Below are 14,673 nucleotides of genomic sequence, written 5' to 3'. Positions count from 1 at the left end.
TGAAGAATACGAATTAAGAACACATGGAAGAAGGGGTGGAAAACGAGAGCTACATCACGAAGGAAGAATGAAAAGAATAAACCAAAGGTAAAAGACATGTTAGAACAGCAAAGAAGAAAGGGATTGAACTTGATAAGTAAGAACCATAGAGAGGACTAACAGGGAAAACTGGAGGGAAGTAATAAAGAGAGGTAAGTTTCAAATGTTAGAACAAGAGGGAAGGATAAGTAATAAGAATTATAAATAATAAGCAACACTAATAAGGAAGGCAACATTAGTGTGGAGTGGTTTGCCATGGTTTGAACTGGAGGAAAGCTCAAGATGGAAGAAAGGGAATTAAGAAATGTAGGAACAATTGAGAAATAAGAACATGAGGTAGGAATCGGATACAAACAAGAGGTAAACATGTGAGAACAAAAGATAAGAGAACAAGAGATTAGAAAGAAGTTAGAGAGTACACTGAGGGGTATATTCACAAGAACGTGTGATAACTACCGCAAGAGTAGCTTAACGCAACTCTCAAAATCGCAGCCTATCGCGGGAAAATTACGCCGTGCCAACCAAGTATGCACAATGCGGCGGTAGCATGCGACAGTCACCAGATAACGTGTCAAATGTCAGCATTAAAATCAACACCATGCCGCAAAAATGCGAAACTCGAACGCAAAAAATCATGCGATGAGGCCAATCGCGGTACAAAAATTAGTGGAAAACAGCCACAGGCCTGCAAATCCCATGTGTCTGGCTGGAAAATGCACTATAAAAGAAAGAAAACAAAACCCACCAAAACCAATTCAAACTGCGTAGCACCATGGATGCACCTGAACCGAGTGCAGAGGACAAGCCGAACTCCACAAGCCCCACGGAGAACCAGTATGGAACCCTGTGTTCGGGGAAGGGCAAGGAGAAGAGGAAGAGGAAGACGGGGTTCAGTCCGCAGGAAGACCGGATCATCGTCATGGAGGTGATAGAACACTATCAACAACTGTTCGTCACCTCCACTGCGGCACTGGCAACCCAAACAGAAATATGGCAGTCCATCGTCACCAACGTCAATGCAGTCAGAGTGTCGAGGAGTTCAATGGAGGAGGTCAAGAGGCGCTGGCATGAAGTGCACAGCCAAACCAAGGAGAAACTTGCCGCCAACAGGAAGGCAGCAACGGCGACTGGAGATGGGAGTCCTGCGACACAGGAGGAGCTGAATGAGCTGGAGGAAATGGTGGCCACAGTCAGCAGTGTGGAAACGGTGGTAGGATTTGGGGGCCTGGACACAGCTCGATACGACCTGACCCAACAGCAACAGGGTGAGTAACGACCAGGGACTGGGGGGACGGGGGGAGATGGGCACAATGGCACACATGCACAATTATGTGTAGCACACTGCACACCCACAATGATCATGGAACATGTCCCTGATAGCCTTGGCACACTGCAGCACACATAGAAACACCAAGTAGGCCCCCGTCCACAATGTGCACAAAGGGGCCCCCTCCCTATCACCAATATCACAACCTACCCATGCACATGTGCTGAATCCAGCAAAGCAGCGGCTCAGTGAGCCACGCTGACTATGGAAGTGACACTGCATGCCTGATAGCATGGCAGCAGCCAAAAAAATGACATGGCCCACGAATCGACATGGAGGTGGCCCAGTGCGGATCACATCTGTAAAGGAGCAGGTCACACACTGACATATCCATGTGCACCCACAGCCCAGGCCATACAATACACGCAGCAGACAAACAATGCACCAGGCCACAAAATCTGTCCAAGAGCACATATGATCCAAGTCAAAAACAATTCAGCCCCCGAAAAACACACAATTCAAAGGCACCCCGCCTCAAAGGGAGAAGGGTACACGAAATCAGAGCTGCAGGGGCAACTCCCCCACAGTGCAGCACACACACATAGCAATCACAGAACATCAGCAATGACGGCAATGTGGTACAAAGTGCAACACCACAGGACAGAGATCACAACAGGTTCCGCTTGTGCGTATTAACTGTCAACTCACATCTGGCATTGCCTGACACTGTGTGATAATGTACAGGTATTACCACACATCCGTCATGTAATCGAAAAACACACTGACTGCCATCAAATAGCCAGCTCCACCATAACAGTCACAATGTACATTGGCATGCAGTCAGAATGTAAACTTCTGCAAATCTTCAACATACTTGTGAAACTCTGGAAACCTGCATCTCCCCTTTACATTGCAGAGGGACAAATAACACCTCCTGCAGAGCACACCACACTCATCATTGATGATGAAGAGGACAACCTGAACATATGTCAGGACACCCTCCAACGGATAATGGACAGCCTCCGCACCCCATCCCCAGGAGCAGGGCAGGCCAGCTGCCTCAAGGTGACCCCACCACCTGCACAGACCACACAGCAGGAAATACACACCACCATGGCTGTCTCCCAGGACCCCCCGACCAAGACATGGAATTCCAACAGCGTGTGTGGGGTTGCCAGGTGGAGTTGGCTGATCAGCTGTGGGTGGGTTTTGAGCTCGTGGCAGCCAAACTCGATGTTATGTTATGTTATAGGGTTTTTGTATAGCGCCCATCACCGCCGGTCTCTAAGCGCTCACACAGAAAAGGAACATAACCTGCTGTCTCCTAGATCACTCCGTCGTCCGCCCCAGTTAGGGCGAAGATGTTGACGTTTTAAACAGATGAGTCTTCAAGTTCTTCCTGAAGGACAGTAGCTGCGAGTCTTCCTTCAGGCTGGCCGGTAGCTCATTCCACAATTGCGGGAGAAGTACAGAAAGAGCCCTGCCCCCTTTAGATTTTAACTTAAATCTGGGTTGGATCAGATTGGAGGCCTTACCCGAACGCAAGGTTCTGCCTGGAATGTACTTCCTCAGGCGCTGTTTAATGTATTCTGGGGCTTTGCCGAAAATTGCCTTGTGAGCCATGCAAAGACACTTAAACTGCACTCTAAACTTGACAGGCAGCCAGTGCAGCATCCGGAGAAGTGGGGTTGCATGCGAGTTCCTAGGTAGGGAATAGATCAGCCTGGCCGCATCGTTCTGCACCACCTGCAGTTTCCTCAACAACTTCTGCGGCAGGCCAAGATATAAAGCATTTCCATAATCCAGCCTCGAGATGACTGTGGCGGACACGATGGACTGCAGAGTGGGGGCTGATAGAATAGGTGCTAACTTTCGCAGTTGCCTCAGCACCCCCGTGCAAGACCCCACCACCGCCGAGACTTGAGGGGCCATCGAAAGGTCTACATCAACCTTTAGCCCCAGGCTTTTGACCACCCTACCAGGAATAGGTGTTGTACCTAGTTCTGGGGGCCAGAACAGATCGCACCAGGGATTGACTCGGTTTGTGATGACCAGCACCTCTGTTTTTTCAGCGTTCACTTTCAGAAGGTTATTGGTCATCCAATTTACAGTGAATCGGAGCAAATTCCTTACCGATTCCTGTGCTTCCCTTGTATCTTCCAGCTGGACCAATAGCTGGGTATCGTCAGCATAGTTAAAAGTTTGACAATTCCTTTGCATTAACTCCTCCACCAAGGGTTGTAGGTAAATGTTAAAGAGCAAGGGAGAAAGTGCAGACCCCTGGGGTACGCCCCAGGTCACATCACCCGTTTCAAGCCACTTGAGCGCTGTTATTCCCAGCTTTGCGATACGGTCCAGCAAGATGGTATGGCTGACCGTATCGAATGCCGCTGACAAGTCCAATAGAATCAGGGCACAAGGCTGTTTATTGTCCGCCCTGATTCTCAGCTCATCAGTAACAGTGGCCATTACTAGTTCTGTGCTGTGTTGGGGCCGAAAGCCCGCCTGCCTGGCATGGAGTAAACCATGTTCCTCCAGGTAGCTAGCCAGTGTGTTCAGAACATGTTTTTCCAGGATTTTGCCCAGGAATGGCAGTTGCGAGATAGGCCTATAGTTCTTTAAAGCCTTGGTGTCTGCTCCTGCTTTCTTTAAGAGTGGAGAAACCCTAGCTTCCTTCAGCTGGACTGGGAAATAGCCCGCCTCTAATGAATCGTTCAGTAGGCTCAACAGCTGAGTTTGGATACCAGGCAGGGCCATTTGAAAGATTCTCGGGGGCATGGATCCGTGCTGGAGCCTGACTTGACTTGGCCGACAAGCTCAGCCAAGCTCTCCTCGTCAATACATGGGAAACTGTTCAACGTCCCTATCGTCTCCTGACTAGCAGGGCAAGATGACAGCAGAGGTTCAGCTGGGATCTCCGTGATGTCCCTAATAATGTCCTGTACTTTCTGAAGAAAGAACCTCTGAAAGGTGTCACAGTCGGGTTGGTCACTAGCAGGAATCTTCCCATCCAGCTGCGTCAATTCCCTTAGGATCGCAAAGGTCTCCCTTTGTTTGTTCGTGGCCCCTCTAATTCTATTCTCATAGAAGGCTGACTTCCTCACCAGGATATCCGCCTTGTATTTTGAGAGAAGGATTTTATAGGTTTCTGACTCCGCTGGGCTATAGCTGAGTCTCCACCTTCTTTCCACCTTACGGAGAGCTTGTTTCTTTTCCCTGAGTGAGGCATCAAACCACGGTGCTTCCTTTCCTTTTGCTCTGGTCTTCTCCAGCCGCTCAGGGGCCAGTTTGTCCAGAGCAGCACGGATCCAGGCCATAAGGGCTGTAGTATCGGAGTCTAGGTTCGTCTCCCTCATCTTAGGAAGTGAAGTGGAAAGCAGCGTGGAAAGTAGAGAGTCTGCCTCTATCTTCTTCCAAGACTGGACCATTCTCCACAATTGACTGGACATTGCAGGTGAGGGGTCTCCTGGAACCCAGCACTTGATCAGGAAATGGTCTGACCATATGCAGGGACTGCCCAAAGTTATTGCTGTCTGGGATATGGAAGACCAAATTAAGTCTAGTGTATGGCCCTTCGCATGCGTTGGTCCCACTACTAGTTGCTGTAAGTTAAGCGAGGAAAGATTATTTTCGAACTCTACCTCTGTGGGGTCTCTAGGTACCTTATCCCAGTGGTAGTTGAAGTCCCCTACCACCATAAGGGATTTATATCTGGAGCCCAAATCCGTCAAGAGCTCCAGGAAGGCGTCATTAAAATCTGGCGAGCTCTGTGGTGGGCGGTACACTACCAGCAACATAATACAGGAGGATTTAAGTGAGATTTTTATCCCCAGGAGCTCCGCACAGTCACAGTTTTCAGCTACGACCTGTCACCTTGAAACTTTTTTTAAATAAAATGGCGACCCCCCCCCTCTACAGTCATTGAGGCGATTATACCATAGCCCATCAACTTCGGGAGGCAATGCCGCCAGTATGTCCGGCGTAGATGAAGTACCTAGCCAGGTCTCCGTAAGCCAGGTCTCCGTAAGGGCAAGGATATCAATCTCACCATCAACAAGGAGTGAAAATACCTCCAAATGGTGCTTTTGCAAAGAGCGCTTGTTCAGCATCGCAATTTTTAGCCCTCGGGACCTAAGGGGGTGTGGCGAACTCCTGGATCGTCTAGGTTCGCCTTCTCCCTGCAGCAAACTCGATGCCATACGTGGGTGTCTGAGTCCCATCAGGGACCACGTACAGTCCCTATCGGACACCCTCTGTACGCACCATGCTCCACCACAGACCTTGGCTGACCTCGCTGGGGCTATTAATCGGATACAAGAACTGTATGGTCAGACAGGCACCAGCGATGACAGCACAGAGTTGGCACAGATGCAGAGGTCAATGGAAACCATGGAGCAGATGCAGGCTGGAAGTATGACTGCCACGGCTGGACACCAGCGAGTAGTTGCTGGGAACTTCAATGCCCTGCAGTTCATCATCTTCCCATTGCTGCCACTGAGCCTGTCCCAGATGACTGCAGCAGGAACATCGACACACACAGCTCCGACCCCTGATGTGTCAGTGGCACACAGTGATGCAGCTCCATCACCTTCGCAGTCTGATGTGTCAGTGGCACACAGTGATGCAGCCATTACCCCGCCACACACACCGGACACAGAACCCGTATCAGGGGAGTAAGATGGGAATGGTAATTATTGTGAGGAAGGAGGCAGTAGCATCCATCACCACCATATGGCCTGTCCCTGCCTGGTTCTGACCTATGCATCATGCCCTGGGACAATACCTCCCACTGACCCCCGGAACACTCTGCGACATTCACCCGGACCCCGACACGGGCTGCCATATCTTCACTGCTGGACAATTACACAGCAATCCTTCTGCAGACTGCACTCCCCCTCTTCCAAATCACTTTTCAATCCCCAAAGGACTCTGGTTGGCCCACCACTGGGCTTCCATGTAATGTGGGCTTGAATGGCCATATACAGCTCCAGCTCCGTCAATCACCTGAATGAGAATAGAATATTCTAAATCACACAGATGTGTCATGACTATGTTCACTCACGTATGGAAGTATGGCTGGATGTAGGGACAATGATTGCACATGAAGGTACACCCTGGTAACTGACATCTATGTGCATGTGTATCCCTGAGACACATGGCCAATTGGATGACTGTGAAGGTGAGTACTAGCTGTGTCCCCATTGCACATTAACAACAATCTCACAACCCCCCAACGTAGGCACACGTCCATGTATTGAATTGGGCTGTGTGTAGGAATGACCAAATCAGTAGCAGGCCAGAAGTGGTGTCCTACATCACATGTGACAACCGAACTTCACGTTGCATACCTACCCACACACATCTGTGTGGACACGTCCTGTTACAATTCATAACATTGCTCCACATGGTCTGAGTTTGGACACCATACTCACATTGCTGAAGTCACGTAAGTGCACAGGTCGGCCAGCAACTATACCAAAACAATGTCTGGCTCACAGAGGTGGAGCTTGCAAAAGAGAGCCACCCCCATTGTACATGCTTCAGTCAGTTCCTCCCTGTGTAGGGACGATGCTCATTGTGGCACACGAGTGGAAAATCTAATCAACACTCATCACAGTTAGACACCAGTGGAATCACAGTTAGACACCAGTGGAGTTGCATAGACTTTATTGGCATGTGCGTGTCAGTATGGACAAGGCAACGGCCACAACAGGCAGGGACATGATTAAGACACTTACACGCAGCATGGGAGCATCTCGAGGTTCAGAAAATGGTGAGGCAAAAATAGACAACAATCACGGATGGCAACGGTCTCAGCCCACCTTGCCCTGCTGGACGAGTCATGTGTTGTTTGGCGTCTGCCCATTGCCCCGTGTGAGGGGGCACGACTCACTAACCATGGGATCTGCCTAGTGCTCTGTCACCGGAGTGCGCCGATTGTCTGCTTTGTTGACAGTGATCAGGTGAAAGGGTCCGACAGGTTCACATGTCGTGCTACATTGCCATGTGTGTACTCTCCCCCCAGCAGTGTGTCTGAATTGGTAACGTTGCCAAATGACGCTGTGTTGCTCCGACCATGGACCTGCATCACCTTGCACAGGTGTGTATACACACGCATAGTTCCACGCACATGTATCCAGAGTCCTGACGAAGGCAGACATGTCCTCTGTTGTGGTGGGATATGTGAGCATTCCCCACGATGCAACAAGTTGTTGGGACCTGTGCTGTGGGTGACAATCTGATGTAGCTGCAGGAACGTAGTTACTTGTCCATAAATGCCCGTGCATCTTCATGTGCAATGTGTTCCAATAGTACCTCGTTGTCGTGTTCAATGAACACCATGGTGAGCCAATCCATTAACTGGTCCAGGCAGGTGTGCTCAACCCATGCCGTTTCACCAATCCGCAACACAGCCCAATAGGGGAGAGCCTCGATGTGGTCACTGCACACGAGGAATTGTGCAATCTCCCATGCACAACTGCCAATACATACGCAGTATGTCAAGGCATCCCATGCACGGCTGTCTCGGTTACATTCCTGTTTGTGATCCAACAGGGAGCGCACACACAAGTCATAGTCCAATTCATCTACGGTTGTGTTGGATAGGCAGACGTCCATGGGACACTCGAATGTGCATGTTCGGCAGTGGAACGAGGGCTGGACGCAGGTGTTATAGGCAAGGCGGAAGCTCAGTCGGTAACTGATCTGCAGCACTGCCGGTGGCAGTGCGCCCAGTAAATGCAGCATATGTGCACGGTACTGTTCCACGTGTCAGGGGTTCTGCATGTGCCCGGGATGGCCTGCCATTGCGTTGGTGCGTCTCGTGGAACCGGCACTCTTCTGAACTGCGGCAGTTGTGTGGAGGATATGCCACAGCTCTGAGCAATGATTCGAATGTGTGTGCAACGTTGGGTGAATGGGTTGCTGTTTCTGTGAGTGTCAAGGGCATCCCATGCGGGGGTACCTCAGGCAGGGTCTTCTGTGTGTGGGGTGTGGATAAGTTGGATAGTTCATTTGCGCAATGCTTGGTGTGGGAGTCGTCCCCAGCTGCCATGGCATCTCTCTCAGGGTGTTCCAGCCGCGTTCAGGACCAAGGTCAGAGGTGCAGGTGTCCTCCCGCTTTGGAACAAAGGAGCTTTCATCCCTAATGTTTGTCTGACTACTACTTGCGTTCTCGGAATGTGATGTGGCTTTGGCGCTGAGATTGAGACAAGGCCTTGGGCTTATGGTGTACCGATGGCGATACAGACACACATGTTGGTATGTGGAGCCAGGTGCCCGAGAGGCCTTGCACTGCTTGTGCAATCTCACTCCGTCTCTCTTCCTCGCTCTCTCCCTCCCTCTCTCCCTCTCCTTCCTTTGTTTGGCGCATGGCACATCTTCTTCTCTTGGATTTTGTCTTCCAGGCTGTGTCCTACAGATTGTCCAGTGAGGACCCGCTAGGACTCCTCCGAATGGTTGTTTTGGCTTTTGTTTGAATGGTGTTTTGTGTTGGTGATTGCATTGCTGTATGACCTGATTCTCCATTTTCTGGCCACACCTATATGTTGATTTTCCTGCTTGTGCGACATCAGGCAAAAAAAATTGTTTTGGGATTCGTAGTGTTGGTGTGCAGTTTCTTTGTCTGGGGTTGGGGCGGGGGCGGCTGCGGGCCTGGGTGTGGTGTCGGTGGGTGTTGTGGCCCTCTTGGGTGTCCGTGCTGCATGGGCAGTTGCCCGGGGGCATCTGTTCTTCATGTGTGGCTATGGGCTGGGCACCCTTGTCTGGTGCAGGTTGTGGTCCGATTTTGCACCAGGTCAGAGCAGGTGATAATTTCCTGGTGCTAACGCGCCTTATCGCATGTTTTGTGTTCTTATCGCAGATCTGGCTGGTCGTTGAGAATGTTGCGGAGTGATGTTGTCGCTGCTTTGTGCTCGGGAACGCCTACTCTGCATCTCATTAGCAATAGTTGCCGGGGTCATCTGTGGCGATGTTTGTTGCAGATGCTAACGCAGGAAAAGTGGTGCTGTAGGCTGTTTGCACCGGCATGTGAATGGGGCGGTAAATTTATCATGACTTTGGCTGCGCTAAAGTGCCGCTAACTCGGAGATAGCTCCTTGAGAATATGGCCCTAAAACAATCACATGAGAGCCTAACAATTTGTAGAAATAGCAGAGGTGAGGTGAGAGATGTGCTTTCGTAAGGCAACGGAGGTTATCGCAGGGTGATAAAGAGTTGATTATGTCTGTTAGCAAATACCTATATTTGTGGAGTAAGAGGTGATGAGCTCAGCACCCAAAAGTCTTAAGAAAAATTGGATCAGAAAAATTGTAGAATCTCTTTTCAGAGCAAGATGCCGAATCTTGAAAACAAACATTTGATGGACAACCTTCATGTTTTTGTGCTACCGAAATGCATCATAAGAACAGATCCCAAGTACTGTATAGTGGCACAGCATTCTATAGCATTTTCTGAACTGTTTCATTGTAATGGTCAAAATAGGTACAGGTTCATTACTTGACCCTTTATTTATTGAGTGTTTGATGTCGGGTAAAGCTGGCCCGGGGGCATTAGAGCCCTTTGTATAAGCAACAGATTGCTGCTACATCAATTTTAGTAATGGGCAGACAGATAATTAATCAAGATGCAATCTTTACACACAGACTCCCTTTTATTATATTTCATTTGAAAGTTGTACGAGTCTTCATGGGTGCAGGTTGAGATTACAAATGGATTCTAGATCACCGGGCATTAATTAACTACATCCTCTAATTTATTTAATATTCACCTGTTTGGGGATAAATAAAAATCCTAGTCATTACTTACGACAGTGGCTTATTTTTTGTTAGATACGCCTCTTTTAGGCATTGAATACACCCTGGAATTTATGCCTCTGTATTGCAAGGAAAGTGCTCTAAAAATGGATATGACCAAATGAAAAAAGTCTTCCCGTAAGTTTACATGGAGGGTATATGGCATCTGCCTAGAAACACACTAGGTTATAACTGCTTGCATATCTCCAAGTTTATTATTCTGTTTTGGTCCTTACAGTTGTTTCCATTAAGAGATAAATGTCGTAAGGCAACTACAGGATAAAATTTGTTTTTTTTCAATGAAATATAATGCTGCATCTACAATTTTAAATATTTTAATTCCACAGTTGTGTTTTTCTTTTGTTATTGTTTAGTCTTCTATGCCGGGAAATTAAAAAATTGTTTTGAGAAAATGGAGACTTCTGTTTTGAGGAACTTACTTACATTAGGCCAAAGAACTCCTATTGAGATCTGATGCTTACAACTTGGTAAAATGTTTATTACATACTGCGACTAGTTCACACTATACTATGGCAAGTGGAGAAGGAACAGAGTCATTCCACTGATTACTGTAGGATGAAGTTTGTTCCAAACCACCAATAAAAGGCGAATTAATACTTATGGATTGCATGGGCTTTCGTATTAAATGATGGTGTCTACAGAAAAGTTCAAAAGAAACATCAACTCTATCATAACATAAGATAGTTTCTCCTCTGATTATAATTTTTTTGCAGAGGGCCAGGTTAGGACTTCTGTGCTTTCCACAGCTATTATATGTCTTGTCCCCAGAGGTGCATAATAGTGACTAAGCTCCAAACAATCCACAATCTGTAAGTACAATGTCATTTCTATTATGCAGCTAGAAAGGCAATGGAGATGTGGAGCCTTGTTGTACTACATTTCACCTGTCTTTCTTGCAGGATGAGTGAAGAGGTTGTATTATCTTTTTTATACATAATTCCTAGATAAACTAACATGAGGAAACGATTTGTAAAACAAATTGTTAAGAATCATTCTATTTATACAATTGAGGAAACTTACAGCTTACTGGTCAAGGCCTTTCCAAACAGACTGAATCTGTGTTTCAAAACTCTCAGATTCTCTTCTCTGTACAGTTTTACTTTACAGTAGTTTGGGGACTAATTATGCAAATAAGGGCCTACCAATACATTTTTAAGACGCATTTTAGGGTTTCCTTTTTTTTATTGTGAGCTCATTACTCTGTAAAATGCATTAAAATGATATTTTACCGCTTGATATAAGAAGTTCACTTTTAGATTGTAATTAATCTTTCCATTCAGATTTATATCCACTTTTCAAAATCTTTTGATTTTTTATAGCCCAGTTTTATACTACAATGGTGGAGGACACCGTTGTTTTGGGGGGGGGGGGGTCAGTGAATAAGGGCCCTCCATGATACTGTATTTAAGTAAGTAATTTAAAAAAAATATGTGTGTGCTTTCGTTTTATCTTGCAAAATGCCTTACAATAGTGTTTTATGGAATATGCTAAAGACAATTTAAACTTGAAAGATACCAAATTGTGTTAAAGCATGAATCATAGTTTTTTACCTCGATATGCAGTCCTTTGCAGTGACAGTATTAAGACCAAACTAACTGTTGTGCCAACGTTTTCTGGGAAACTACAGAAAAAAGTTTAAAATTGTATTTATTCATTGACTTTCTAAAGAAAGCAGGGCCAATTAGTTATTTTCTGTATCATGGCAAGTTAATTGTAGTTAAAAAAAAAAAAAGTCTTGGAGAGTTGGGGCCCGATTATGACTTTGGCGGTCTGACTGCCATTGCCAAGGCCGCGAGAACACCGCAAAGCCAGCAGAATCCTGCCCGCAGCATTATGATTTTACCGCCGGGCTGGCAGTGTTGCTGCAGCAGTGCAACGGCATGCTTCAGCTCATAGAGAGCTTGCAGCACATGCCGCCACCACTAGCACGTCGGTGCACTGTGTGCCATGCACCATGTTGTGCATGGCACACACTGCACACACAACAATGCAAGCAAAGGAGGGCACAACATGTGCCCCAGTGCACTGTGCCCAATGAGCAAAATCGCCCTGAGACCCTGTTAGGGGCCTCTTCCCAGCCTTTCCACCAACCTTTTCATGGCGGCTGAAAGGCAGGTCGTGAATGGGACGTTAATGCCAGCATCGGTACCACCTCCCATCCCTGCTACGAGATCCAGGATTCTGGCGATGGCGGCGATCTTCTGGCAGTCCGACCACCAATGATCATAATTGGGCGGTTGGACTGCCGAGGAGGCAGTGGTCATACTGCCATCGCGAGTACGGCGGTCTTCAGACCGCCGTACTTGTAATCAGGCCCTTAGTCTTTAATATTTCATGGACTTTTAGTTATTTACAAATCATTCTCATTAATTTAATAGGTGTCCAGTTCTGTTCAGTTAATATGTTTTGATACTGGTCTGTTCGCTTGGCATTCACACAAAGATGGTCAGTTATCTTGTCACCTGGCTGTTGTACTCTTTCCTGTAGGTTTTCTTCCAGAGATTCCATTGGGAGTCGAGGCTTTCCTCTGGGTACAGGCTGCCAAGCACTGTGGGGAGCAGCAAGATGAAGAGTTTGACCCACATCATCCTGCAAAGGGAAATGGGAAAAAATTAAATAAGCTCTGCACAACTTGAGGCGGCCAAACTTTGGACTTTTTGCACTTGTCCCCCAGCACCTTTCTGCCTATCAGAGACATTGCAGACAGTTGCTTTTATATAAGTAACTTTTTTGAGTTAATATGCATTTAGTATGCCATAGTATCTTCCACATGGCCCAGTTGTCTTTCACAACAACAGTTAAAAATTAACAACCAAGGCTTTGTTACCTTTAATTTATTTGCCATCCTTAACCCCAGTATAGTTTCCTCTGGTAAACTGACTCTCCTTGCCCAACAGTTCAACCCTATGGAGGTGAACATTACCACTGAAGTACCCTTGCTCCAGATACCATGATGCCCACCGTACCTTAGAGTAAGCCTAGATAACAGCAAGCTTAACTGATCACTCCTTATAAGTGCAAATCCATCACCAAAAGCATGCTTGTAGTTAAGGATCCTTGCATAAAGTGAGAACCTAAACCCAGAAATGTAATTGTGGTGTTTGCTTTGTATATCACAGATATGGGTTTAATAAATCCCATAAATAAAAAAAATCACAAGGATATCGCAGAGTACAGGCCAGTGTCACCGTGAGACCTATTGCATTGCAAATGGTAGTCATCACTGACAATGGGAGGGATGGAGGGAGGGCTGGGGGTAGAGAAGGCACGGACAATGGGCGGGCGGGGCAAGAAGGCATAGACAATGGGAGTGCGGGTGGGGGAAGAGGGGGAGAAGTTATGGACAACGGGAGAGAGGGAGGATTAAATAAAGCAGTAGAAGAACCTCAGTAAAGAAAATAGTGCTCACAGTCTAAATAACACGTACAGTGTAACACTCGAAGAAAAGGAGCCAGTCGCCATGGGAGGTGACAAATAAAGAGGTGGCAGTACTAAGGAGGGTCTAATAAGCCTACTGATGAATCAGAAGCCAGCATTTAGGACAGACAATGACACAAGCCAATGGCAAACATGGGCGGAGAGTGGGTGGGGCTTCTATTCGCTACTCGTCTACAATAAGTCTCGCAGCGCCGGCGCGCTGGCTCAGGCTCGACCTAAAAAAATCACAAGGATATCGCAGAGTACAGCCCAGTGTCAATAAAGATGGAACATGGGGAGACAGACAAATGGGCAAAGGCATTCGATATGGGAACTGGAACAGGTGAGTCAACTTCTTCTGATTTTCATTTGTGACAAACAAAAGCCTTTATGCATTTTGTATCATTGATACTCCCAAGGGCTAGTCTCAGTGTAAAAAACAAACAAAACCAAAAGTGTGCAGGTTATCATACAACTCTGCTACACTTAGTTCTCAACCCCTCTCCTTCCAAAGCATATGTAAGCCCCTCATGTTGCAGGCTTGCATTATGCAGCCAGTGAGTGACAGGCAGCCGACCAATGAAGTGCTGTGATGCATATGATTGACTGACTAGACAATGTAGTGAGAAGTAAAGGCCGAATAGCACATGTTTACTGGTTGCTAGCCACTTCAGGGGATATGTAAGAGTAATTACAGTCTTTCCCTGGCAGATGAGAGGACATGCCTTTGCTGTTCGAGAACAGGATGTATTTGTAAGGAAATTAGGGTATTCACTTGAGGATCATTACTATCCACCTCTCGGGCTGTATCAGCCTGCCATAGTTGTTCTGCACAATCCGGATCTATTTTTCATTATCAGGGCCGGTGCTAAAATATATCCTTAAGACAAGGAACCGCAAGTGTTTCACGGAAGTGTAACTTAAGGATACTTGTTAAAGGGGAAACAAGGAGTGGAGCTTTGAAATGGGCATCTGTGGGGATGTGGAGTGATAAGCTATTTCTTGGTGTGAGCTGTGACTGAGCTCTCACAAAGTCCAACAACTTTGACCCTCAAAGGAGAAGGTCCAAATCAAGCTGTGAATGCAAATTAATGTTATAACATACCAAATTTGTTTAAAATATATTTATAAAGCTGA

The 14,673-nt window shown here is 47.0% G+C and overlaps 1 protein-coding gene across 1 annotated transcript in view; it reads right to left on the bottom strand.

Moving 5' to 3' along the window:
- The window catches only part of CTSK (cathepsin K), a 65,300-nt gene that overhangs the window by 31,738 nt on the left and 18,889 nt on the right, over positions 1–14,673 (bottom strand). The window contains exon 2 of the mRNA XM_085638431.1: positions 12,582–12,708. Within this exon, the coding sequence (XP_085494557.1) occupies positions 12,582–12,707 (126 nt within the window). The 5' untranslated portion in view covers position 12,708. The remainder of the gene's footprint in view (positions 1–12,581; positions 12,709–14,673) is intronic.

The sequence above is a fragment of the Triturus cristatus genome, chromosome 12 (genome assembly GCF_964204655.1).
Source record: "Triturus cristatus chromosome 12, aTriCri1.1, whole genome shotgun sequence".
Taxonomy (NCBI): Eukaryota; Metazoa; Chordata; class Amphibia; order Caudata; family Salamandridae; genus Triturus; species Triturus cristatus.
The sequence above is the reverse complement of the archived record's forward strand: the minus strand, read 5'-3'. Positions and strand labels throughout refer to the sequence as shown.